Below are 22,149 nucleotides of genomic sequence, written 5' to 3'. Positions count from 1 at the left end.
TTTGTAAAGTTCAAAAAGGATTCTTTGAAAGTTCAAAGGTCTAATGGGAAATTATAAGTCAATTAAGATATTATTGATACGGACTGTGACATCTGGGGGAGGGTCGCTGTTTTTTGAGCATGAAAATTGGGGTGGGTAACTCTTTTTCTTGCAAACACTTTTGAAGGGCCTAATTTTTCAGCCCAGGGCCATACGGTGCGAAGGGTTAATGAATCAAATCTGATGATTTTTGGGGGGGGAGGGGGTCACATTTTACGTTTGATGAATTTGGGAGGGGGGTCAAATTTTAGAAATTTGATTTGGAGGGGGGTCGCTTTTTATATTTCATTTGTTGCTCAAGTTCCACCGACCCGACCCTCCCTGTAAAAAACGAATGCTCCCTTAACATCTCATAAAATTGTCTACACTACAAGGTTGTTGTTGCCTGCTAATTTAATCGGCTTTCTCACCTGTCTCGTCAAAGTTTGTTGTACATATTATCGGAGTGGCTGGATAATTACATTGATAAAGGGTTGATATGGTCGAACGTCATTTTCTTTATTTATCAAGTCTTATATTTCTATGAAGGTGACATTTTAAACTCTTTTCCTCTGAAAGAAGTTTCCTCGGCATAGTCAAAATATGCGTTCCACCTCATCATTGAATTTCACCATACCAAAATAAAAATATCACACAGAATTCTCACTCTGATTTGACACATTAGCTGCCAGTGTATTTATTGTTGATCTAATTGGTGTTTGAATTCAATTTTCATTTTTTTTCGTACTCAGCTGCATCTGAAGGTATCTGCGACTGTACATAATTATCGGCATTCCAGGTATGAATTTATTATAACACTGTGAAAAGGAAAGGTCTGTCAAAACACCCATAGGCACTGTCCAGGTAACACAACAACATTGTTTCACTTCAGGAATTTGAGTAAACCTCCACAGTCTAAAGGTATCGATATTATCATTATCCTTTTGATGGCACGGACAATCATGATGTATCTAAAGAACTGAAACCGACAGTTCAGATTACTTTGCATTGTGTCTAGAAGACTATTAGTTTTTTTTTTCTATTAGCTAATTGCTATAAACTGGCATGGTAAAAATATTTCACCAATACTAGGCGAGAATGTTTCAGCATAATGTGATCCAGATGACCATAATCATCAAGTCCAGTTGGGAATCTCCCGATGGACAGGTTTGTGAAAAAATAAAAGAAAATAGATTTTCACGAAAAGTACACAACTTTTAAAAGAGTACAATAGTTTCAGGCATATATGGTAAAGAAGTTTCTTGAGATCTTCATTCTCAGTCCATATCACGCTATTATTCTGTACTATGACAATCAGACATTTCAGGTATACTCGGCATTGGCCAGGGTCTTTTCGCATTAGCAGATGAATAGTGTCGATGAGACACTGTAACAGCATCTAGCGGACCATCACTGCCATGGGAGGACCGAACAGTTCTTGTTATACGTGTGACATCAAAAATTTGTCCAAATCCTACATTTTGCTGGTCAATACTTTTTCCGGAGTTGGAGTATGCCAAGGGGGAGTCAACATTCTCCTTAAGCAAAACGGCGGTTTGTAAAGTTATCAGCTCCGAAAGTAATTTCCTGGTGTCAAAAATGCTCTCTTCTCGTTCCCTGCCGTAATAATGCTTTATATCACATTGCATACAGCTACTCCCGATTCCCATGTTGTCAAATGAAAATATAATCTCTAAAAATACAAGAAGAGAGAAAATATTGACTAAAAACTTTCCTGTTGTTACATGTATGGAATATCTCACACTGACCTATGGAATATCTATTAGTGTCCCTAGACATCTAGACATTGAAGAAGTTAGATAAACAGTTAAAGCTGCTGCATTAATCGCACATAAGATCACTGATATAAACAAGACAAGGGATAATAAAATAAACAAAGGTAAATAGTGACATGGCACATCTGCGTCAGTCTTTATGGATAGTGATGACATTCAGCATAATCACAAAAAACCCATCACTTGATTCAACACCGGGTCCCCTTGTATTGTTCAGGAAAGGTCTTAAAACCATGCTTTGAAGCTTCAAATAGCTCAAAGTGGATCCTTCTGTTCCTTGTGAGTGATGATACAGTTGACAATCAAATGCAGCAGGTGACTCCGTAAATTCATGTTTCTGTTTCATTGGGTGCCGGAGGAAATATCAAATCACTAGCAAAACTGCAGGGGGGAAATTCAAATCTTTGAATCTTAATTTCCTTAGCTGAAGTTTCATGCTCTGACAGGCACTACCTGATATCGCATGAATGCGTCAAACTTGAGTTGCAGATGACAAAAATGTACATATAGATTAATAAGAACACAGCACAGTGTGTGTGTCACATATTGTATTCAAAGGTGGTACTAAAAGAAAACCATAAGTGTATCCTCCTTAAGGGAATTCTGGATGAAGAAACGAGACACAGCGACTTAATTTCACCAAGACATTTCATTTTGAAGATAGGTTGGCAACACATTGCCCAATCAAATAATTGATATTCTATTTAGTATAAAGCCTGCATCGTTTTGGGCCAATTAATCTGTAGTAGTATAATTATGAACGGTACTTTGTTGGTAGATAGGTTCACTAATAGTTATAAAGAGCCCAAAGATTCCATGATTGCTACAGGTTCATAGATGACACGTGTTGTTCTAACGATGGCCGTGCGTTTGTAAGATATCACCTTGATATTGACTCGGAGTCTCTCATTTTAAAAAAGTGAGTAAAAATGTACAGATGCTGCAATTCTTGTGATTGATGTCACCATTGAGAATCAGGTGTTTGTTTACAAACTCTTTGACAAGTCTCGAGACATTGCTTTCCTTTATTTCATTGTATGCATGCCAAATATATATGGTAGTATACATCACAATTCTACGGCACTCTCTCTGTCCTCAGTTTATAAGGACAGCATGAGCTACACTTTTGTTGGAGGATTTCATTTCTGGTGTAGGACCTATACTACTGGATGTCGATTTTCACAGGCTGATGATGGAGAACAGATTTCCAGACAGTTCAGAAAGTCTCGCAATTGAGACATCATTTACCTTTCGAGACTTTCAAAATTCAGCTCAAGAAATTATTGATAGGCCCATTAATCCAGTTTAATAATAAACTCACAAGCGATTATAACGGGAACTCGAGAAAATGATATCGTACATCTTCGGAGTCTTTTTATTTCTATTTCTACTGAATATATTGAGTACTTTCCGGAGAACTTGTAATACGCACTATATATATATATATATATATATATATATATATATATATATATATATATATATATATATATATATATATATATATATATATATATATATATATATATAGGCAATATATATATATATATATATATATATATATATATATATATATATATATGTGTGTGTGTGTGTGTGTGTATACATACTTCTATATACATATGTGTCTGTGTGTGCTATTATCTATACAGCTAGTAACGGTTGCAGCAAACGTGAGAATCATTTCGTGAATGCAAACTTTACATTTGAAGTTACCGATGTATGCGAGTCGAATTAACCAGAACAAAACGAACGGTGGTCTTCAGTGCCTCTGAGTGAAAGAGATGCAGCAGATATAAAGCAACTTGATGTAATACTCAAATCTGTATTTGCGAATGAAATTTTTCAAAAAGATGACACTATATTTTAAATTCCTTCTGTATTTGCCATTTCATGTTTCACGCTGGTTTCTTTCTTCTCCTGGATATTCGCTATTTCTTGTCGGTCAAATTTATATCAAGCTCAACCTAAAGATTGTCTTTGATTTTAAATCAATATAATTTGCACTTTCTTGTGATGTACAGTTACTATGAAGTGATCCGTTGAATTTATCCCATCAGTAAGGGTTAGACGCTGAATTTTTCATCAAACCCTTCTCTTCCAATTTCATGTTCATAAAACTATGCAAACAGTTTATTTCACATTTCATTTAACATTGTTTAGTTCACGGTCCCTCTTTTATAGTAGAGGGACTGTGTTTGGTTGTAACACCTTATTTTAAGACAATTGGTGCTTTTGTCCATAGAAAATTTGAGTTAAAATGTGAGTTCAGTACATACTTCCAATGTTTAATAATGCTCTGATCATCGGAACTGCGTCGGCAAGGCAAAATCTATACATGTATTACTACAGTTATAGTGATTGATCACGATTGTTGCAAAGGCCGTCATCGATCTACAGTTATGAGTCATGTGTTGTCAATCGCCACAGATGGGTCTGTACGCTCGAAAATTTGATATCACGATGTTCAAGATTCACGATCAATGGTAGACGACTTTTCCTATATATTATCGAGCATTGTAAAAACCAACTATTCCGATGATGATATCATGTCTTGCAATGGGTAAGCAGACGCATACACAAATAAACACCATCGGAACTCATTTGGGATAATTGGATAGTTTAATTGTTCAGATTTATCAAAAGTGTTTTAGATGACCTAAAGCTGAAAGTTGCAATATTCCAAATAACCCATAAAAGCAAGTGAATTGCAAGAAAAGAAAAGCAGATGAGCTTACATTAATACACTATCCAATTATCCCAAATTAGTTCCAATCGTGTTAATAGCTAAATGTACATAATGCACAAAGATTAATGTACGACGTATCTTTTAATGCATTTCATTTTTATCAATCTTTTCAACGGAAATATTTTTGTTGACTTGCGATTTTATATTCTGCTCGGATCTCAAAATCAGAGCTAGCATCTTAATGTTTACTGAATCATGTTTGCCAACACCTGAGCACAGTTTCTCCGTGATGGAGGGACTGTCATGACAGTGACCATTCTCGAGAGCCAGAGCATAATTTCCGCTCCGCTGACCTATGCAAAAATCAAGCGCTAAGCTGTTGCCGTAAAGAGGCACGTCGTTTACCATGATGGACTGTGACCAAAGTAAACTTTTTTTCTGGCCGTTGACACAGCTAGGGCTATTGGATTGTCCTTCTATCGCTGTAGACTCTTAGGTAAACATCCAAAGTAATTCTTGTTGTACACTACAAAATCAATGTGGAATATAACAGCTACTTTATTTTCATTGAAGAGGAGTATGATTGGTAAACATTCCATGGAATTCAAGGTTTAAAATGAACATTTTAAAAAATGATCAATATCCTAACTTTTACCTTTGTGTAGGTGTGTAAATTGCAGACCAAAAACTTCATCGATATAATGGATCACACCAAATCATGGAGTTTTCGTTTCACCCCTTCACAATGATGCGCATTAAAAAACTAAAACATTTTACAGGACTTTGACTCCAGAGGCCAACATCAAATGGTTGTGTATTAACATCAGTAAAATCAGCTTTAAAAACATGTAACATGAAATCCAATACATATTGTCAACTATTTGTTATCAAATTGTCCTATTTAGCTCGTAGTCTCACCACAGATGTGCAGTGAGAAGATTTCAAAATTTGCCACAAAAACTCTACACATCTTGGAGATTACGCCTTTGATATTAGAAAATGTAATCAAAGTAATCATTGTATCCTATAGATATATGTAATACTCACCTGGCACAATACCTGTGAAATATGTAGATTGAACTGTTGACCAATATCTGTGATATAGCCAGCAATGATGCCAAATGAACAAAGGATAGGACAGGGGTAACCATTGACGCTTACAAGTGCTATATGGGTGGCCAGTAGAATTTTATATGGATTCCATTATGATCTGCCAATCATTTTAAGGAATTGGTCTTTTTATACTGTTGGGGGGGAGGGGATACAACACAAAGCTACAGGGAGTACTGCTAGAAGTATTTCACATAGCAATTCACACAAAAAAGATGATGACCAAATGATCAATGAAATCAATATAAAGATAGCATAAGACATGAATGAATGAATGAATGAATGGAAAGAAGTTACAAGAAAGACAGCCTGTTCTGCAGCAGTGTATATGTGTGTGTGTGTGTGCGCGTGAACATATACACTAGGCCATTCACAATGATAATTCCCTTATTCTTCTGAAGATGTTTACTACATAAAAGCAATAATTGGCTCATATAAAGACTTCAACACTGTCCTTGCTAATTATCTATTTCGGCTAATAGACCTATAACATAATTCGTTTGAGGCCAGTCAGTGTGACTGAGGTATTGATGTTAAACATCCTTAGCAGGTATTGAATTGAGGTAAGTTCAAAACTTGAGTCTCATTGATTTTTCATGTATCATGTCAAAATACTAAATTTGCTCAGAACGCATATTTTGATGCCATTACTCATGCACTGTCTACAGTTGTTGGGTACGGAGTACAGTCACCCCATGTTTCATTGATGACTTGCACTATCAGTAACATTGTCACATTAAAGTAAACCGCTACCTCTCCATGGCAACGGTTGAAGGCATTACCACAAATTGCGCTATTCACGGTTACAGGTTTGTTACTAAATATAGCTGTACGCGCGCGACATCGGACACGCAGCTTGAAATGCGGACAAATTTTATCAATGTTGCATGCGTGGCTGTTTTTGCAGCTTGTACTCTGAGTCGTGAATATGTTTTTTAGTATTCACTGTTACACTAGCAGTCGCCCACTGAGATGTATTTTCGTCGTTCTTGCATGTGTAATTTTCAAGGCGTAATCTAAAAATGCGGACAAATATTTATTTTTGCATATTAATGAGAGAACAGTGACGTAAATGTGAACGGCCCTATTGCGTGTCACATCATGGAGTAGAAATAACTACAGTAGCTCTGTGTTGGGGAATGGTTATTTACAACTCTGCACTTTGCTTTGTCAGTTGAAGACATAATATCTATGTATATGTGTAAATATGATAAGAAACACCAGGGGAAAATACATACAATATTTTAAGAGAAACAAACCTTTATTGACTTTAACTTCAAATGTATATATACAAATTAAAATTAAGACTTATAAATTGTACAAAATTTGGACGGGTTCCAATGACAATTGATAAATATGGTTTAATAGTTCTTTAGGAATAAAACTATGCGAATGAAAGTGAAATTTATAAACACCAGCAGGATAGGTTATATTAAAACTTTGTTTGAAATGAGTCATGTTTAAGAATGGTATTTCTGTATGCGCACACTCTGATTAACATATGCCTTTTTTGCTTTCTGCATTGTTAGAACTACATCAACCTAACTGTATTTAACCTTTGATCGTTTTTATGTGGAAAGTTTATTCAATTAGAAGACATGAAAGTTTCAGTTGTTTCCCTCAACTAGACTTCTCAATTTCATTTTATCTAAATTTACTTCCTTGCCAAAAAAATATTAAAATTTGACTGATAATTTACATAAATTTAAGATGACAGGTGACATCTGCAACTGAATAGAACATGAAAATTATAATATCTACACATAGACTGGCCATATTCCGGTTACAGCATACATTTATTTCCTTGGGGGCTTAGCAGTTGTCCTAAATCAGTCTATTTCATGAAGCTATCCGTCTAAGGAAACAGACTTCTGGTATTTAGTGCAGCTCTAAGGCCAAAGAAAAAAACCATATGCTGTTATTCAAATATGGCTACCACACACACTTGGTGGCAGACAACAAGGCCATATTCTGTTACACACTCTAAAATGAGCACATGACACATTCAAACTTACCCAGTTAACAGTGGTCTAAACTGTTGAACAGTATTAAACTGGCTATTTGCATATATCAGCATCAAAACAGTGCATACCGTGTGACCGTAAATCATCAGCAATGTAACTATCAATGTTTGAATGAGCAAAGCACACTGAGTGAGATATGAAGACTTATTGCTGCAAAACCATCTATTGAATCTCTGTTCAAACAAATGATAGATTCAAATGCAAATGACAATTTTCACAGTATCTTAAAAATTCAAAAAATATGTTTCAATTTATAAGATAATAATTTGTAAGATAGATCCTAACAATGCAGAGAAAGTTTGAAGTTTGTAAACAGGATACTTGCTAAAATATAAATGACAGTTTTTCTGTGTATTGGAGGCCAATACTCAGCATACATAATTTATTTATGCTGCGTTCATTAAAAATTCACAGTCGGTGGTACTGCAGAGTGAATGTATGTGATATGAAGCCTTTGTCTTCTTAGTCTTCATCATGTCATTGATTGATCAATTTTTAGCTCAATGGGAATGTTTTTGTCGGTAATGGCCACACCAATTCTGAAATGAAAGAGAAAAACTTGAATCAAGGGTAAACAGAAAAGAACTGTAGATATAGTTTGTAAATCTAAATATTTTGAACTAAGTATAAACCAAGACATTCATTGGCATGCTACAATATATGGTTAAAGATAAAAAAAAATTGAAAAAGACAAATCTTCATTTCATACTATATCCAATGAATACACATATCCTTGGTTTGTTTTGTGCAGAGTGGCAATTCAAGCATTGATATGTGTGTCATTGAACTCTGGAAATATTGTAGTAAAATTTATACAGAGGAAAAAAACTATCATGAGCGATGTGTGTTTAATTTAACAGACTTTCAGTGAGCAAAGCATGGTTTCATGACCAATTAACTTGATGGCTGGCACAACAGTCTAATACTGCTGTTCTCTCTATAGTAGTGAACGGGGTAGGGGTGTTGTTAAGCCACTTTTTGATGTCCACAAAAAATTCCCAGAGGTGGGGGAGGGGGGATTTGAAACTGAAAAGTCTCTAACGACTATTGACTTACCATTATCCAAGACGACATCAAATGGTTTGTCATATTGTTCAAGGTACATCTGTGGAGAGAGAAGCTCAGGAGATTGGAGAAGATAACCAATCAAGTCTGGGGGAAAGGAAAGGAAAGAAATGAAAACAATATAGAAATGTTATGATACACATTACATTATGAAAAATAAAGCTGACTTTTTACACTGATCCATCTGTAACAAAATTCATATAATTCAGCTGAGTAATGCCATAGTCATCAAATACTACTGCCAGTTTTTCTCCTTTTGCAAAGATTCTCTCAGTTTAGTCCAAAGTAAGTGAGACGGTACAGAAGATAAATAAGAGAAAAAACATGATCATTAAAAGCTAAGAACATTTTGATGCAGAATTTTCTCATCGGACAGCCAAATGAGAGAAGAGCAAAAAGGTATCTCTTGGTATTTGACGGAGGTCCTCACAATCAAGCAGCATGTTATGATCGATGAGTATAGTACATGTATATGTGTAGGTGTGTACATGTATCCATGATACATGAAGTAGAAGCTGATTATACAGTTGCTGTACTATATTTTTGCATATTAATTTCTGACTCACCTTGTGGTATCAACAACTCAGGAACTTTATCATGTAATGTGTCCATAACATTCTTGAGACTTAACTAGAAATCAAACAAATCAGATTTCAGATTGATTTTGTCAATTCATTTCTGCATATCATTAAAGATCACAACAATAACTTTCTCATGCCTTAATTGACTCAATAAAATAGTTTAAACTTTTCATTTGTTGATAATTATAGGTTTTGACAAGATATTCTAGTGAGTATCATTTGTGCTGTGTTTGTCTCGCAGTGTATGTACAAATGACACAAGTGCTGATATGTCATATAAAAACAGGCCATATTGTGTAATGACTATTTTGTCACATACCGATGACCAGAAATGACCAAAAAAAGCAGTTTGACCATGTTCCCTTCACATACTTGGCCTAAATGATAAAAATCCTGTAACTTTTAAGATAACTCTTTATAGATTCTTGTCTATTTGTGAAAGATTTTAGAAACCATGTTGCACAGTCAGTATTAATAGAAAAGTACCTGTGTAAGAAGGATACTTGGAATTGTCTTCTAAATGCTACAGACAGGTTTCATGGAATCTTGCTGCTACTGTTACTCTATACCATACATGGAAAAATTTTTCGATTGCAAATACTAAATCTTCACTGGAACTTTATGATCCTATGATGTTCTAGGATTATCACCTTTGAACACATAGTCAATGGTATACAGATGTGAATCTATTTTCAAAAAAACTGCATTGTTGTTGTAAAATCTCAGATTTTATAGATGAAATTTGATGAGCTGAGGGGCTGTGGATAATTAAAACATGGACACAATAAACACAATTTCTGCTCTTAGTGGGGAAGGGGGTTTGGCTTTATTTTGATTATTGTGTACATTTATCGCACTACATGTTTTTATATCGCAACATCTCGCTACACATTTTTTAAATCACAAAGTATTGCTATTAATGTTTGGTGTGTACCAGGCCATTGCGGCACCAGCTGTACACCAGCATTCTTTTGACATACATGTGGTTTGGTACACATGTAAAAGAAAGTAACAATCATTTTGGATACACTGTTATAATTCATTTCTTTCTAGTGGCTGCATTATTGTCCAGCTGGGGCTGAAGAAAGATTGATTGGATGCCAGGGGGTATACCAGGGGCAGTGGTCGTGTATGCGTGATTTCATAGCCACATAACTGTAGGTATGCTGATACAGAATGAGGCTTGGTTAGATTTTCACACTTCCAAACTTAACCCTTTAAGAGGGGAGGGTTGAAGCCAAACACAATTAATTGTGTTTGCCATGCGCAGGTTTTAATTATCCACGGCCCCTAGGGCAGACAGTGCAGTGGTTTTTTTCACTAACCTTTGGTTGTTTTGCCAGATATGCACCCAGTTTTAGCAGCTGTGTTAAAGATTCTGAAACCTGTGGATCAATCAAATTAGGAATAATGTCAATAATTTGTGTGGAAGTATCATTTGCTGAGGATGGTAAGTATGATGTTAATGTAACTATATAATATACAGACTGGGAAATTCCTCTGGTGTTCCAATATAGACTGAAACAGAAACTGTGTTACCTTAATCTCCAAACAGACCACATGTATTTAAGTGAGTTTTGTTTGAAAGCTTGGAAACATAATTTAAAGTTTCACATCAGATAAATATATATCTAAATAAAGACATTTGACAAAATAAGTGAAAATGTAGGATATATATGTGGTAAGGCATTGGTCACTTTAAATTGTATAGAGTAAAATATAACATGTATGATGCAATGTCTGATGAGTGTATGAGACTTGTAGAATGCGATATCACATGTATGATGCAATGTCTGTCAGATGAGTGAATGAGACTTGTAGAATGCGATATCACATGTATGATGCAATGTCTGATGAGTGAATGACACTTGTAGAATGCGATATCACATGTATGATGCAATGTCTGATGAGTGAATGACACTTGTAGAATGCGATATCACATGTATGATGCAATGTCTGATGAGTGTGTGAGACTTGTAGAATGCGATATCACATGTATGATGCAATGTCTGATGAGTGTGTGAGACTTGTAGAATGCGATATCACATGTATGATGCAATGTCTGATGAGTGATGGACACTTGTAGAATGCGATATCACATGTATGATGCAATGTCTGATGAGTGAATGACACTTGTAGAATGCGATATCACATGTATGATGCAATGTCTGATGAGTGAATGACACTTGTAGAATGCGATATCACATGTATGATGCAATGTCTGATGAGTGAATGACACTTGTAGAATGCGATATCACATGTATGATGCAATGTCTGATGAGTGAATGATACTTGTAGAATGCGATATCACATGACACTTGTAGAATGCGATATCACATGTATGATGCAATGTCTGATGAGTGAATGACACTTGTAGAATGCGATATCACATGTATGATGCAATGTCCGATGAGTGAATGACACTTGTAGAATGCGATATCACATGTATGATGCAATGTCCGATGAGTGAATGACACTTGTAGAATGCGATATCACATGTATGTAGAATGCGATATCACATGTATGATGCAATGTCTGATGAGTGAATGACACTTGTAGAATGCAATATCATATGTATGATGCAATGTCTGATGAGTGAATGACACTTGTAGAATGCGATATCACATGTATGATGCAATGTCTGATGAGTGAATGACACTTGTAGAATGCGATATCACATGTATGATGCAATGTCTGATGAGTGAATGACACTTGTAGAATGCGATATCACATGTATGATGCAATGTCTGATGAGTGAATGAGACTTGTAGAATGCGATATCACATGTATGATGCAATGTCTGATGAGTGAATGACACTTGTAGAATGCGATATCACATGTATGATGCAATGTCTGATGAGTGAATGACACTTGTAGAATGCGATATCACATGTATGATGCAATGTCCGATGAGTGAATGACACTTGTAGAATGCGATATCACATGTATGATGCAATGTCCGATGAGTGAATGACACTTGTAGAATGCGATATCACATGTATGATGCAATGTCCGATGAGTGAATGACACTTGTAGAATGCGATATCACATGTATGATGCAATGTCCGATGAGTGAATGACACTTGTAGAATGCGATATCACATGTATGATGCAATGTCTGATGAGTGAATGACACTTGTAGAATGCGATATCACATGTATGATGCAATGTCTGATGAGTGAATGACACTTGTAGAATGCGATATCACATGTATGATGCAATGTCTGATGAGTGAATGAGACTTGTAGAATGCGATATCACATGTATGATGCAATGTCTGATGAGTGAATGACACTTGTAGAATGCGATATCACATGTATGATGCAATGTCCGATGAGTGAATGACACTTGTAGAATGCGATATCAATAAGTCTTCCTGCTGACACTACTACTTACAAGATTTTCCACTGCTTCATTTGTCTCATACAACTCCAACCTTGATGCTGGAAGATTCAATACTCTTGAATTCCACTGATTGAAAAGCCTGGTTGGTACATTTCCTGATACTACCAGGATCTTAGACAGAGTGATCAGGGTGTCACTTGTCTCTTCCATACTCTTCAAATCACGGATGAGTGCCATCAACACTTCCTGTGAGGACTATCAGATACAAAACAAATTAATTATTCAGCAAAACAGTAATAGTTTCGGTGTTTTTATGATGAAAAGTTACATTTCATTCAATACAGTGATATAGTTGTAATACAGTGATATAGTTGCAGTACAGTGATATAGTTGCAGTACAGTGATATAGTTGCAATACAGTGATATAGTTGCAATACAGTGATATAGTTGCAATACAGTGATATAGTTGCAATACAGTGATATAGTTGCAGTACAGTGATATAGTTGCAGTACAGTGATATAGTTGCAGTACAGTGATATAGTTGCAGTACAGTGATATAGTTGCAATACAGTGATATAGTTGCAGTACAGTGATATAGTTGCAATACAGTGATATAGTTGCAATACAGTGATATAGTTGCAGTATGCAATACAGTGATATAGTTGCAGTACAGTGATATAGTTGCAATACAGTGATATAGTTGCAATACAGTGATATAGTTGCAGTACAGTGATATAGTTGCAGTACAGTGATATAGTTGCAATACAGTGATATAGTTGCAATACAGTGATATAGTTGCAATACAGTGATATAGTTGCAGTACAGTGATATAGTTGCAGTATGCAATACAGTGATATAGTTGCAGTACAGTGATATAGTTGCAGTACAGTGATATAGTTGCAGTACAGTGATATAGTTGCAGTACAGTGATATAGTTGCAATACAGTGATATAGTTGCAATACAGTGATATAGTTGCAATACAGTGATATAGTTGCAATACAGTGATATAGTTTGCAATCTTGTCTTTCATCATTTTATCAAATGAAATGAAGTAGACACTCATCGGTGTTCATGTTTGACATGTAAATCATGTAATCTGGGAGTAGCACAGCTTACTAAAAATTACACATCAGGTTTTTTGCCAGCAAAGCATCTTCAATACTTCATCCACTGCCCCCAACATAAGAGAATGTAGTATCTGGGGCACGGAGCATGCTCAACAAAGACAGACTCCTAAGACCTTATAACTTTACCTGTAACAAACACTGTATGTAAAAGTACCTTAATATTTCCAGCAATCAATATTTGACATTTCTCTTACAGAGCGTGAATAATGTATAATTCTCAAAATTAGAATTATCATGAATCTGAAGATTTATCATATTTCACAACATACAAATATTTCTTGCAAATTTGTTCTGGTATGTATAATGCTAGTTCAAGATTCTGACAATTGTTGTTCAGAAAATAAAATGAACGGAAATTGGTAGTGCAAATGATAGGACTTTATAGATGTAGATGTATACATGGCATAAGGCACAGTCCTATCACCATGCACAAAGTAAGGTAAGAATTAAGGTAAGGTTGGAATTGGCCTTGGGTCAGATCAAAATGTGACTGAACTGACGTAAACAAGAAGGTTTAACACTTGCATTGTTACATATTACATGCAATAAAATCTGCTTTCTATATAAGATGGCAATGGTAACTCTCTCTGTTAGGGAATAAGATTATCAGTAAAGTAAGCATAATTCATCATTTTGAATTGTCTTGACTCATTGCCCACGAGCATCATTGTTAAAACAGCATGCACTGTACATCACCATTCACAGCAAAACAAATTTTGATAAATACTTTGCTCAAAGTTCATTTCATTTGCTGTGATTTACTTTGAATGTTATGTCCATGTAGTGTTCCTAGAGCAAAATCAACAGTGCCTTTGTAGGCAGCAACAAACCTTATGATTTTCATTGTTTATATAATAAGACACTGCTCCTCACTTTAGCAACCCTTGTAACAAGATTCTCATCAGGATATTTATGAGATCATAGAAAACAAAGTGGTGAACTTTAAGGTTAATAATATATACTCAACAATAGAATATACACTCTATTTAGAGTATCCTGTGCATGTGCAAGTACTTCAACCGATGTAAAGTTTGAAAATGAACTAGCGAGGGCGCTATAACACATGGAACATTTCATCTGTATCAGCAAATACAACTCAATACAGCCACTTAAGATGTTCCTTCATTTGTAGTATGTAGTCTTTCACTGAAGTAACTCCTCAACGTATGCATTTTAATATTAGTTGGTTTATACACAGTCAACAAAAGGCTAATTCCTGCTTTCCTCACTGAAACTGTAACACTTGACTGAAAGATTCCGTCGCGTGCGGGCGCTCCGGCGCACAGTGACCTACGACCCTTTTTAAAGGGTCGTAGGTCATAGGTCGCTGTGCGCCGGAGCGCCCGCACGCGACGGAATCTTTCAGTCTACTGTAACCACATGCACTTATAAAAGAAGTAACAACATGCAAATGCAATGTCAGCTAACTGAAAATAAAACTTTCATCCCGTGTATTTAAACAAAATATGTGGAAAAACATTTTTTAATTAGTTGGAAAAGCAAGATCCTCTTCCATCCAGCACAATACATGGTCATTTGACTTGTAGCTACAATCAATAGATTATATATGATGATTATAACAATTATTTTGACCCAGATTCTCTGCCATTACAGCATGTGTAGATCTGAGACTTTGGTAGATCAAATATTAGACATATTGTGTTGCATATACTTCTCAATGCAGCATTTTTAGAAATAACAACTCTTGCACTTTTCTATCTCCAATTACATCATGATATTATCCAAGCAATACTTATTCACTTTCATAAGAATCTGATACTTACTTCTACAAGATGAACATAATAACTTGGATAAACAAGCAGCATTCCTGTAACTCCTTCACCTTGGTGTTGGTTCTGCCATTGTTTGAACTGCTTCTCATAATAACCTGGTCATAAAACACATGATGGAATGATCGTCAGATGACATCGACAAGAAAAGTTGAGGACAAATGAATGAACAAATGAATCATTCATATAGAACTGATTACTACATATGTGAACTAGGAATAGATAGTCTAAGAAATATAACATTAATTTTATAATTATGAAATATCAATATTATCAATAAATGACATTGAATTACTATTTTAATATTCTACATACAACCTGTATGTGGGAGGATGGAAATATTTACCTCTCCCATGTCTAAAATCAATAAGGTCACGTCAGACATTAATGGACCCTAACTGTTTTACAGTTCTTTGGTGTCAGCCTGTAACAATTCACATTAATATGCAAATGGAAGCGGAAAAATTTGAAGTTTTACTGAGATTTCCAGATGCCCCATTAGCTGCCATTCATTTAAGAAACTGAATTTTAAGACTCAGCACTACATTTCAACAGTGACAGGGCAGCTTTCAAGAAGGATCAAAGGTACAGTAGATTGGACGTCCATGTAATCAACCATCAGTCCTGTGTTGGAGATTCAGCGAACAAGTTCATGACAGCAAGTGAAACAAAAGGTTTTCACAGACATGAAAGGAAGCTGGCTGCCTTCCCTTTTCATATAACTATACTATATTGGACATGCTGTAGACCACAATATCAAGTATAAGACACCCCTGATTCCGTCAGTTCCCAATTGTATGTATACAGTCACATATTGGGAGCTAAAAAGATGAAGCCACTTTACAACAACATCAAACATGATATCATTTGAATATCAGATACAGGAATAATTTACACCAACAGTTTGATAGAAAGTTCCTCTACAGTTAGTATATTCTAACTTTAGAAGATTGTTCATTATTTTTTACCTTTCAGTCCATGTATAATATATTAAGAAATAGATTTTACCAGCACAAGATGAAAGAATTGGTTGTGAAAGGTAATTTTGATTAAATTTTCTGAAGTAAATGATTGTTATTAAAGATAAAGATACTGAACACGATGTTTACAAGCTTTCACTATGTTTTACTGAAGTTAGCCATTTTTACACTTTGTACCAAATGAGGAGACAACTAAGATGACACTTACTTCCTAGGTCTCTTTTATCATTTAATTCAGGTCCAAGTTTGGCAATATACACTAATCTGTGCAGTAATGCTTTCTGAAAAACAAAATAAAACAAAAAATGATAATTCAGCATAGGAATTTAGACTACTCAATACAATATTATACAATGAACCTGGCTCGGACAGAAATGTCCGATGACGTCATAGAGTACCAGGGGGTCCGGGTGCAAAGGGTTAAACCTAATTTTTGTTCTCTTCCAGTCATGAATGTGCACATGTAAGTTGATGAGGAACTAAAGTCACCAACATCAACATTGGTTATAGTCACACATTTCAATTATCTGACATACATTAAATATTCAAGAATCCAAAGGCATGTTGCTATGATGTGAAAAGAATATATGTCAGCCTGCTTCATTAAATATTTATCAGAACAGTTCTGTTGCATGTAATTCACACAAAGAAATGAGAATATTAGGAACACATATCTCTATGGTGTTATTATGTCAATGAAACAGAATGTTTTCATTTTTAGCAATTTTAGCTTTTAAATGTGACACTCAAACGTTCCTTAGTACTTATCTGATATATTATCTTTCCAAAGTACAATTCATCAGTACAAAACACTTTCTATACAGAATATGGATTGCACGATTCCAAAAGTCACCTTTTATGTACAGACCACAAAAGTTTTAAGTGTCAGTCTTCAAAGGTTTTGAATTGTGTTATGGTTGGAAGTATGCTACCTATGTAAATAATTTCAAGGTAAAACATGCTCAGTTAACACTCATTTCAATAGGAATATCAGCTGATTTCACTTACTACACTGTCAGGCCTACAATCAGAATGAGGACACATTGTTAAATATGCTCTGGCTTTGTTTATTGCAATGCATGTAGTAACAGAATAAATCTAAGTTCTGAAATGCACATACTTGTTCATATTTGGAAAAAGTATGCCTGGGCATAATATGACAAATTATTACACAAATGTAAGGGCTTTTTTCCCCATGTAGTGTTACATAGGAATGTGGCTTGAGGTATATGATAATACCCCATATTGACAGGGTTCCAGTAAAGGAATTTTCCCTAAGTGGCATGACTGCATAACTGCTGCAATAGTTTAAGAAATGTGACTATAAGAACATTCTGTGAATATAAGTCTATTCTGTTGTATCATTCATGATATCAAATCAGTTAATATGAGATTTTTTGTGAAAATACTTGTTTGAAAACAAATTGCGGCATATGATTAGTATTTATAAAAATATATCTCAGTCATAGGTCATACATATATTAATATTCCATTCTTTGACCATGACAAATGACTACATTAAATATTTTCAATTATCAAATTATAAGACTGTTTCCTTGTCTTTAACAAAACTATCATATTTCAAAGCAATGATACTTTGTAAAACACACTGAGGGAAATTCCTGGTTTTAATAATTCAATCTTACTTCTGTGCAAGGTGTCACTTTACACATAAAGTCGTCAGCTTAGTGGCCCTTTGACAAAATCATGGAAATTATTAAGATGGCATGAAAAACTGAGATACAAGAGTATGACTTTTTAAGTCCTAACTCACATGTACTGAACAAAGGCTATAAACTAAATTGCCTGCTGTTCTGCACTGTGTGTAGGAAATGTGCTTCAATAGTACTCTTGACAAAGTCTGCCATTTAATATTACTGAGCAATTAAAAGCAATTACATATCACATTATACTTAAAATGTACAAAATGGCTGTCCTGTACACAAATGATCTTATTATAAATGATTCTGTTGCTAGGGAAACAGACACTACATTGTAGACCTTTTTCAAGAGCATATATCACATAGCAGGTCAAAGGTTTTGTTTAACAGTGCTTACAGAGTCTTAGGGAGGTATTGCTATGCAGATAAATAAAGCAGATGAAAAAATGTAGGATTTTTAGTACAAAGCTGAAATTTACATATCAGAAAGTCAATATGCTGTAGGATTGGGGCTTACAGTGCCAGTAAGAGGATATGTCTCTAGCAACATAAATACAGTTCTTGAATACAGCAAACAAGAGAAATGTCATTGTCACAATATTATACAAAGGTAATTCATATGACTGTACAAATACAACAAGCAGGCTTGTACATGTTAATAGTATTCACCATGATTCAAAAATGTGTACAGGTATCTATCAGTTTACTTTATAAGGAAAGGAAACACAGTTTTCAGTTTAACCATTTCTCAACCATAGTTTTACCCAACCCCATTGTTTTCTATGGTAAAGTTGGACCGCTACACAGGGGATAAAATGGTCAAAGAAGTTCCTGAATTTTTCAATTTAAAATGTTCACCTATAATGTCCATGTTTAAATGCAATTCAATTCTGACATTGTTTACTGGCATTGTTTATTGCACAACAGCTGAATAAAGTATTAGTATGTTACAAAATCTCATAATTTGAGAGATAAAAAATTAGGTGTATAGGTGAATAAAACAAACAGGACAGTTGTGTTAATGACACAGAGTGGGTAATGTTGCAGAAACCTTCCCAGAAACCATTCTATTTCACTTGCATATAAAATATTTATATAAAGGTTGGATTGTTCTACTCTTTTCTTAAATTTTATTGTGCACTGTCAACAGCAGCAATCCTAAAGCTATACTTGGTTATGAAATTTGATGTGATATGAAATTATCTATCAATCAAAGTAACATGTCTTGTCCTGAGATACAATTACAAAACACAAATGTCAAGGTCATGAATGATAATCTATGCCATGTATGTCCTCAAGTGACCTTTGACAAGTGCAAATATTTGTTCTTATATGTAATCCCCATAGTTTCTGTTGCCATAACAAATGAAATATCTGTAACAAACATGGCCATTGTTCCTGTATTTTCTGGGATTAGGCAATTTGCCGGCACACAAAATGGGATTTTATTATAGAACAGCCATACATTTTACATGTATATCATGACAATGCATTGTCATGGTAACACACATTGATAAATGACCAGCAGGAAGTGTTGTTTGATGAAAAATGTTTGAAGCAAAATATGAGTGACTGATGTCTCTATAGTTATTAATGCATGTTTCATGTCTTGTGAATGTCACATCTACATGTACAGTATATATTGTCTTATTACTATGGTCTTGTCATGAATCACAATGTACAACAAAAACACCTCATGAAAACATCACCAATAAATCTGAACCGCCAAACATTAATTACTCATTAAATGATGCAATGACTAAGGTGGAGAATATAGGTGAATAATTAAATGCTGACATTTTTAAAATTCATGTAATAAGCTGTCACAAAGTATCATTTATTGCAAACATGTACCTTGCTAGCAATACTTAACCATAAACATTGTTGTAATAAAGGAAGTATGCACCTCGAAATTGCAAGAACAATTTTTGCTCAAACTTTCTGTTAGGAAACTTACACCTTTTCTTTTCATAATCAGGAATAAAAAATCAGGAGTCACCCTGCAAAATTTAAGAAACAAATTATCCACTATTTACTGACACTTGAAATAAAAATGGCTGCCCATCTTGTGTCAACACTTTAAGGAAAAAATGAAATTTTCCATTTTCATTAATGGGCCAGTAATGCTAACTTTTGATGATCATTACATACTTCTGTTTTTTAATGTCCACTGTAATTCCTTGTTCTACTCCCAAAAGCATGTTGATATAACACAGTATTCAGCTTGTCAACTCAGCCTGTACATACATGTACTGTAAACTGTGTTGATATTGTCGATAAATAAATTCTGGTCATGACTAGAATTCAAATGTAAACAACAACAGTTCATTTTCACATATAGATGCTATGTTAACAAGTTAAATATTGGGTGCATGTATCTACATTCTCTTGGGAGTAGAATAACCTGCAACTTGCATACAAAATAAAAATAATGAAAAATAATCAAGCTGGTGAAAAATACATACTCAATGAGGTTCTAAATGAATCCTCACAAGTGATAAATCAAAATACTTGCAAAAGTTTGAGCTCCTGAATATCTATCTCCAAGGATCACTCTACATTAATATACATTTACCTTTGTAAGGACTACTGTTTTCATTAAATGACTGATTTGAGGATCTGGAATTGTTATGATATACAACATAAGACATCATTGCTAATTATGTATTCACAGTATATGTCAGCTAATATTTCATGTTACGCTATCTTATCACCATTATACTTAGGTTACAAATTAATACCAATTGAAGTATATTGTATATTTGAACTCCTATTAGATCATAAAATGTGACATATCTTTGAAAGAGTTGGCCTTCAGTCGAATTACAATGTACATTACTGTTTACAGTTCAAATACTATACACATTTTGTTAATGATGGTGAGACCACAAAGCAGTTAAAAGTAAGTTTTGTTACTTTTCCATAAAATGAGAGACTGAACTAGTATTCCTAAAACTCTTATACATGTAGATAACTCTTATCTACAGGTACATGTAATAAAACTATGAGTCTCTTTAAATTTACCAAATGTATTAATTACTAGATTTTTTATTCTATCATGTAGATATGCAAATTCTATGCAATAATCTGAATTTTCTGACAAGGAATTATTGTTTTATTAATGCATGTCAATTCCATTACGTGGCTCAAGAACTGTTCAAAAGATAAAAGGCAAAGAAACTGATAAATGACTTTGTTTTCAGAACAAACAAAATATCAATATCATTAAATATCATTATTGATCTGTGTACATTATGACATCATTAGTGGTAGTGCAATTCATTAGCGGGCATAAGTTGCAATATTTAAATGGTGTAACAGCAGTTTAAAGTGGAACATTGGCAATGAGCTCTACTATATTTTCTAAATCATACAAAATGAAGGTATACCCGATCAGGATCCAGATGTTGTATTTTCTTCAATGCTAACTCTAGCATATTATCACCAGGCCATTCCAGTCCGCTGATAGGTTTCCAGTTGGAACGTTTTTTCTTAACTGTGTCATCATTTGTGTCTGCATAGTAATCCATAGCTTACAGTGTCCACAGAAAAAATATGTCTTCTGATGAATAATTCCAGTACAGGCACTCACTCAGAATCAACGTTCCCTTTGTACAATATCGTTCTGATCCAAGTCTTTATTTGGTAGTCTTCGTAACAGACTCAGAGAGTAACACAACAGATCAGTCTAGTTTGTATTGCTTACCAGACTGTCACCTCTGAAGTCAATTTGAATACAGTACTCATGACATCAATGACACTATGATCTACCCTTTTCAGTAATTTGCAATGAGTCTAGCCTGGTTGCTATGCAAACAACAAAGACATTCCCTGATTGGCTAGGCATGGAACAAATACTGACATCACCAACACAAAAGCCTTGGACTCTGAATAAAGACACTTAAAATACCCCACTCACTTATATGAAAAAGAATATCTTAACAACCCTACTATAAAATTG

The 22,149-nt window shown here is 34.6% G+C and overlaps 1 protein-coding gene across 1 annotated transcript; it reads right to left on the bottom strand.

The window, feature by feature from the left end:
- Positions 1–6,848: 6,848 nt before the first annotated feature.
- Positions 6,849–21,985, bottom strand: LOC139152155 (testis-expressed protein 47-like). The gene is made up of 8 exons (XM_070725260.1): positions 21,578–21,985; positions 16,736–16,808; positions 15,542–15,645; positions 12,680–12,883; positions 10,609–10,668; positions 9,269–9,332; positions 8,694–8,789; positions 6,849–8,176 (listed from the first exon to the last, which is right to left on the bottom strand). Exons 1-8 carry the CDS (start codon positions 21,716–21,718, stop codon positions 8,133–8,135), a joined length of 786 nt encoding a protein of 261 aa, XP_070581361.1. The 5' UTR covers positions 21,719–21,985; the 3' UTR covers positions 6,849–8,132.
- Between the last annotated feature and the right edge of the window lie 164 nt (positions 21,986–22,149).

Source organism: Ptychodera flava, chromosome 15 (genome assembly GCF_041260155.1).
Source record: "Ptychodera flava strain L36383 chromosome 15, AS_Pfla_20210202, whole genome shotgun sequence".
NCBI lineage: Eukaryota > Metazoa > Hemichordata > Enteropneusta > Ptychoderidae > Ptychodera > Ptychodera flava.
The sequence above is the reverse complement of the archived record's forward strand: the minus strand, read 5'-3'. Positions and strand labels throughout refer to the sequence as shown.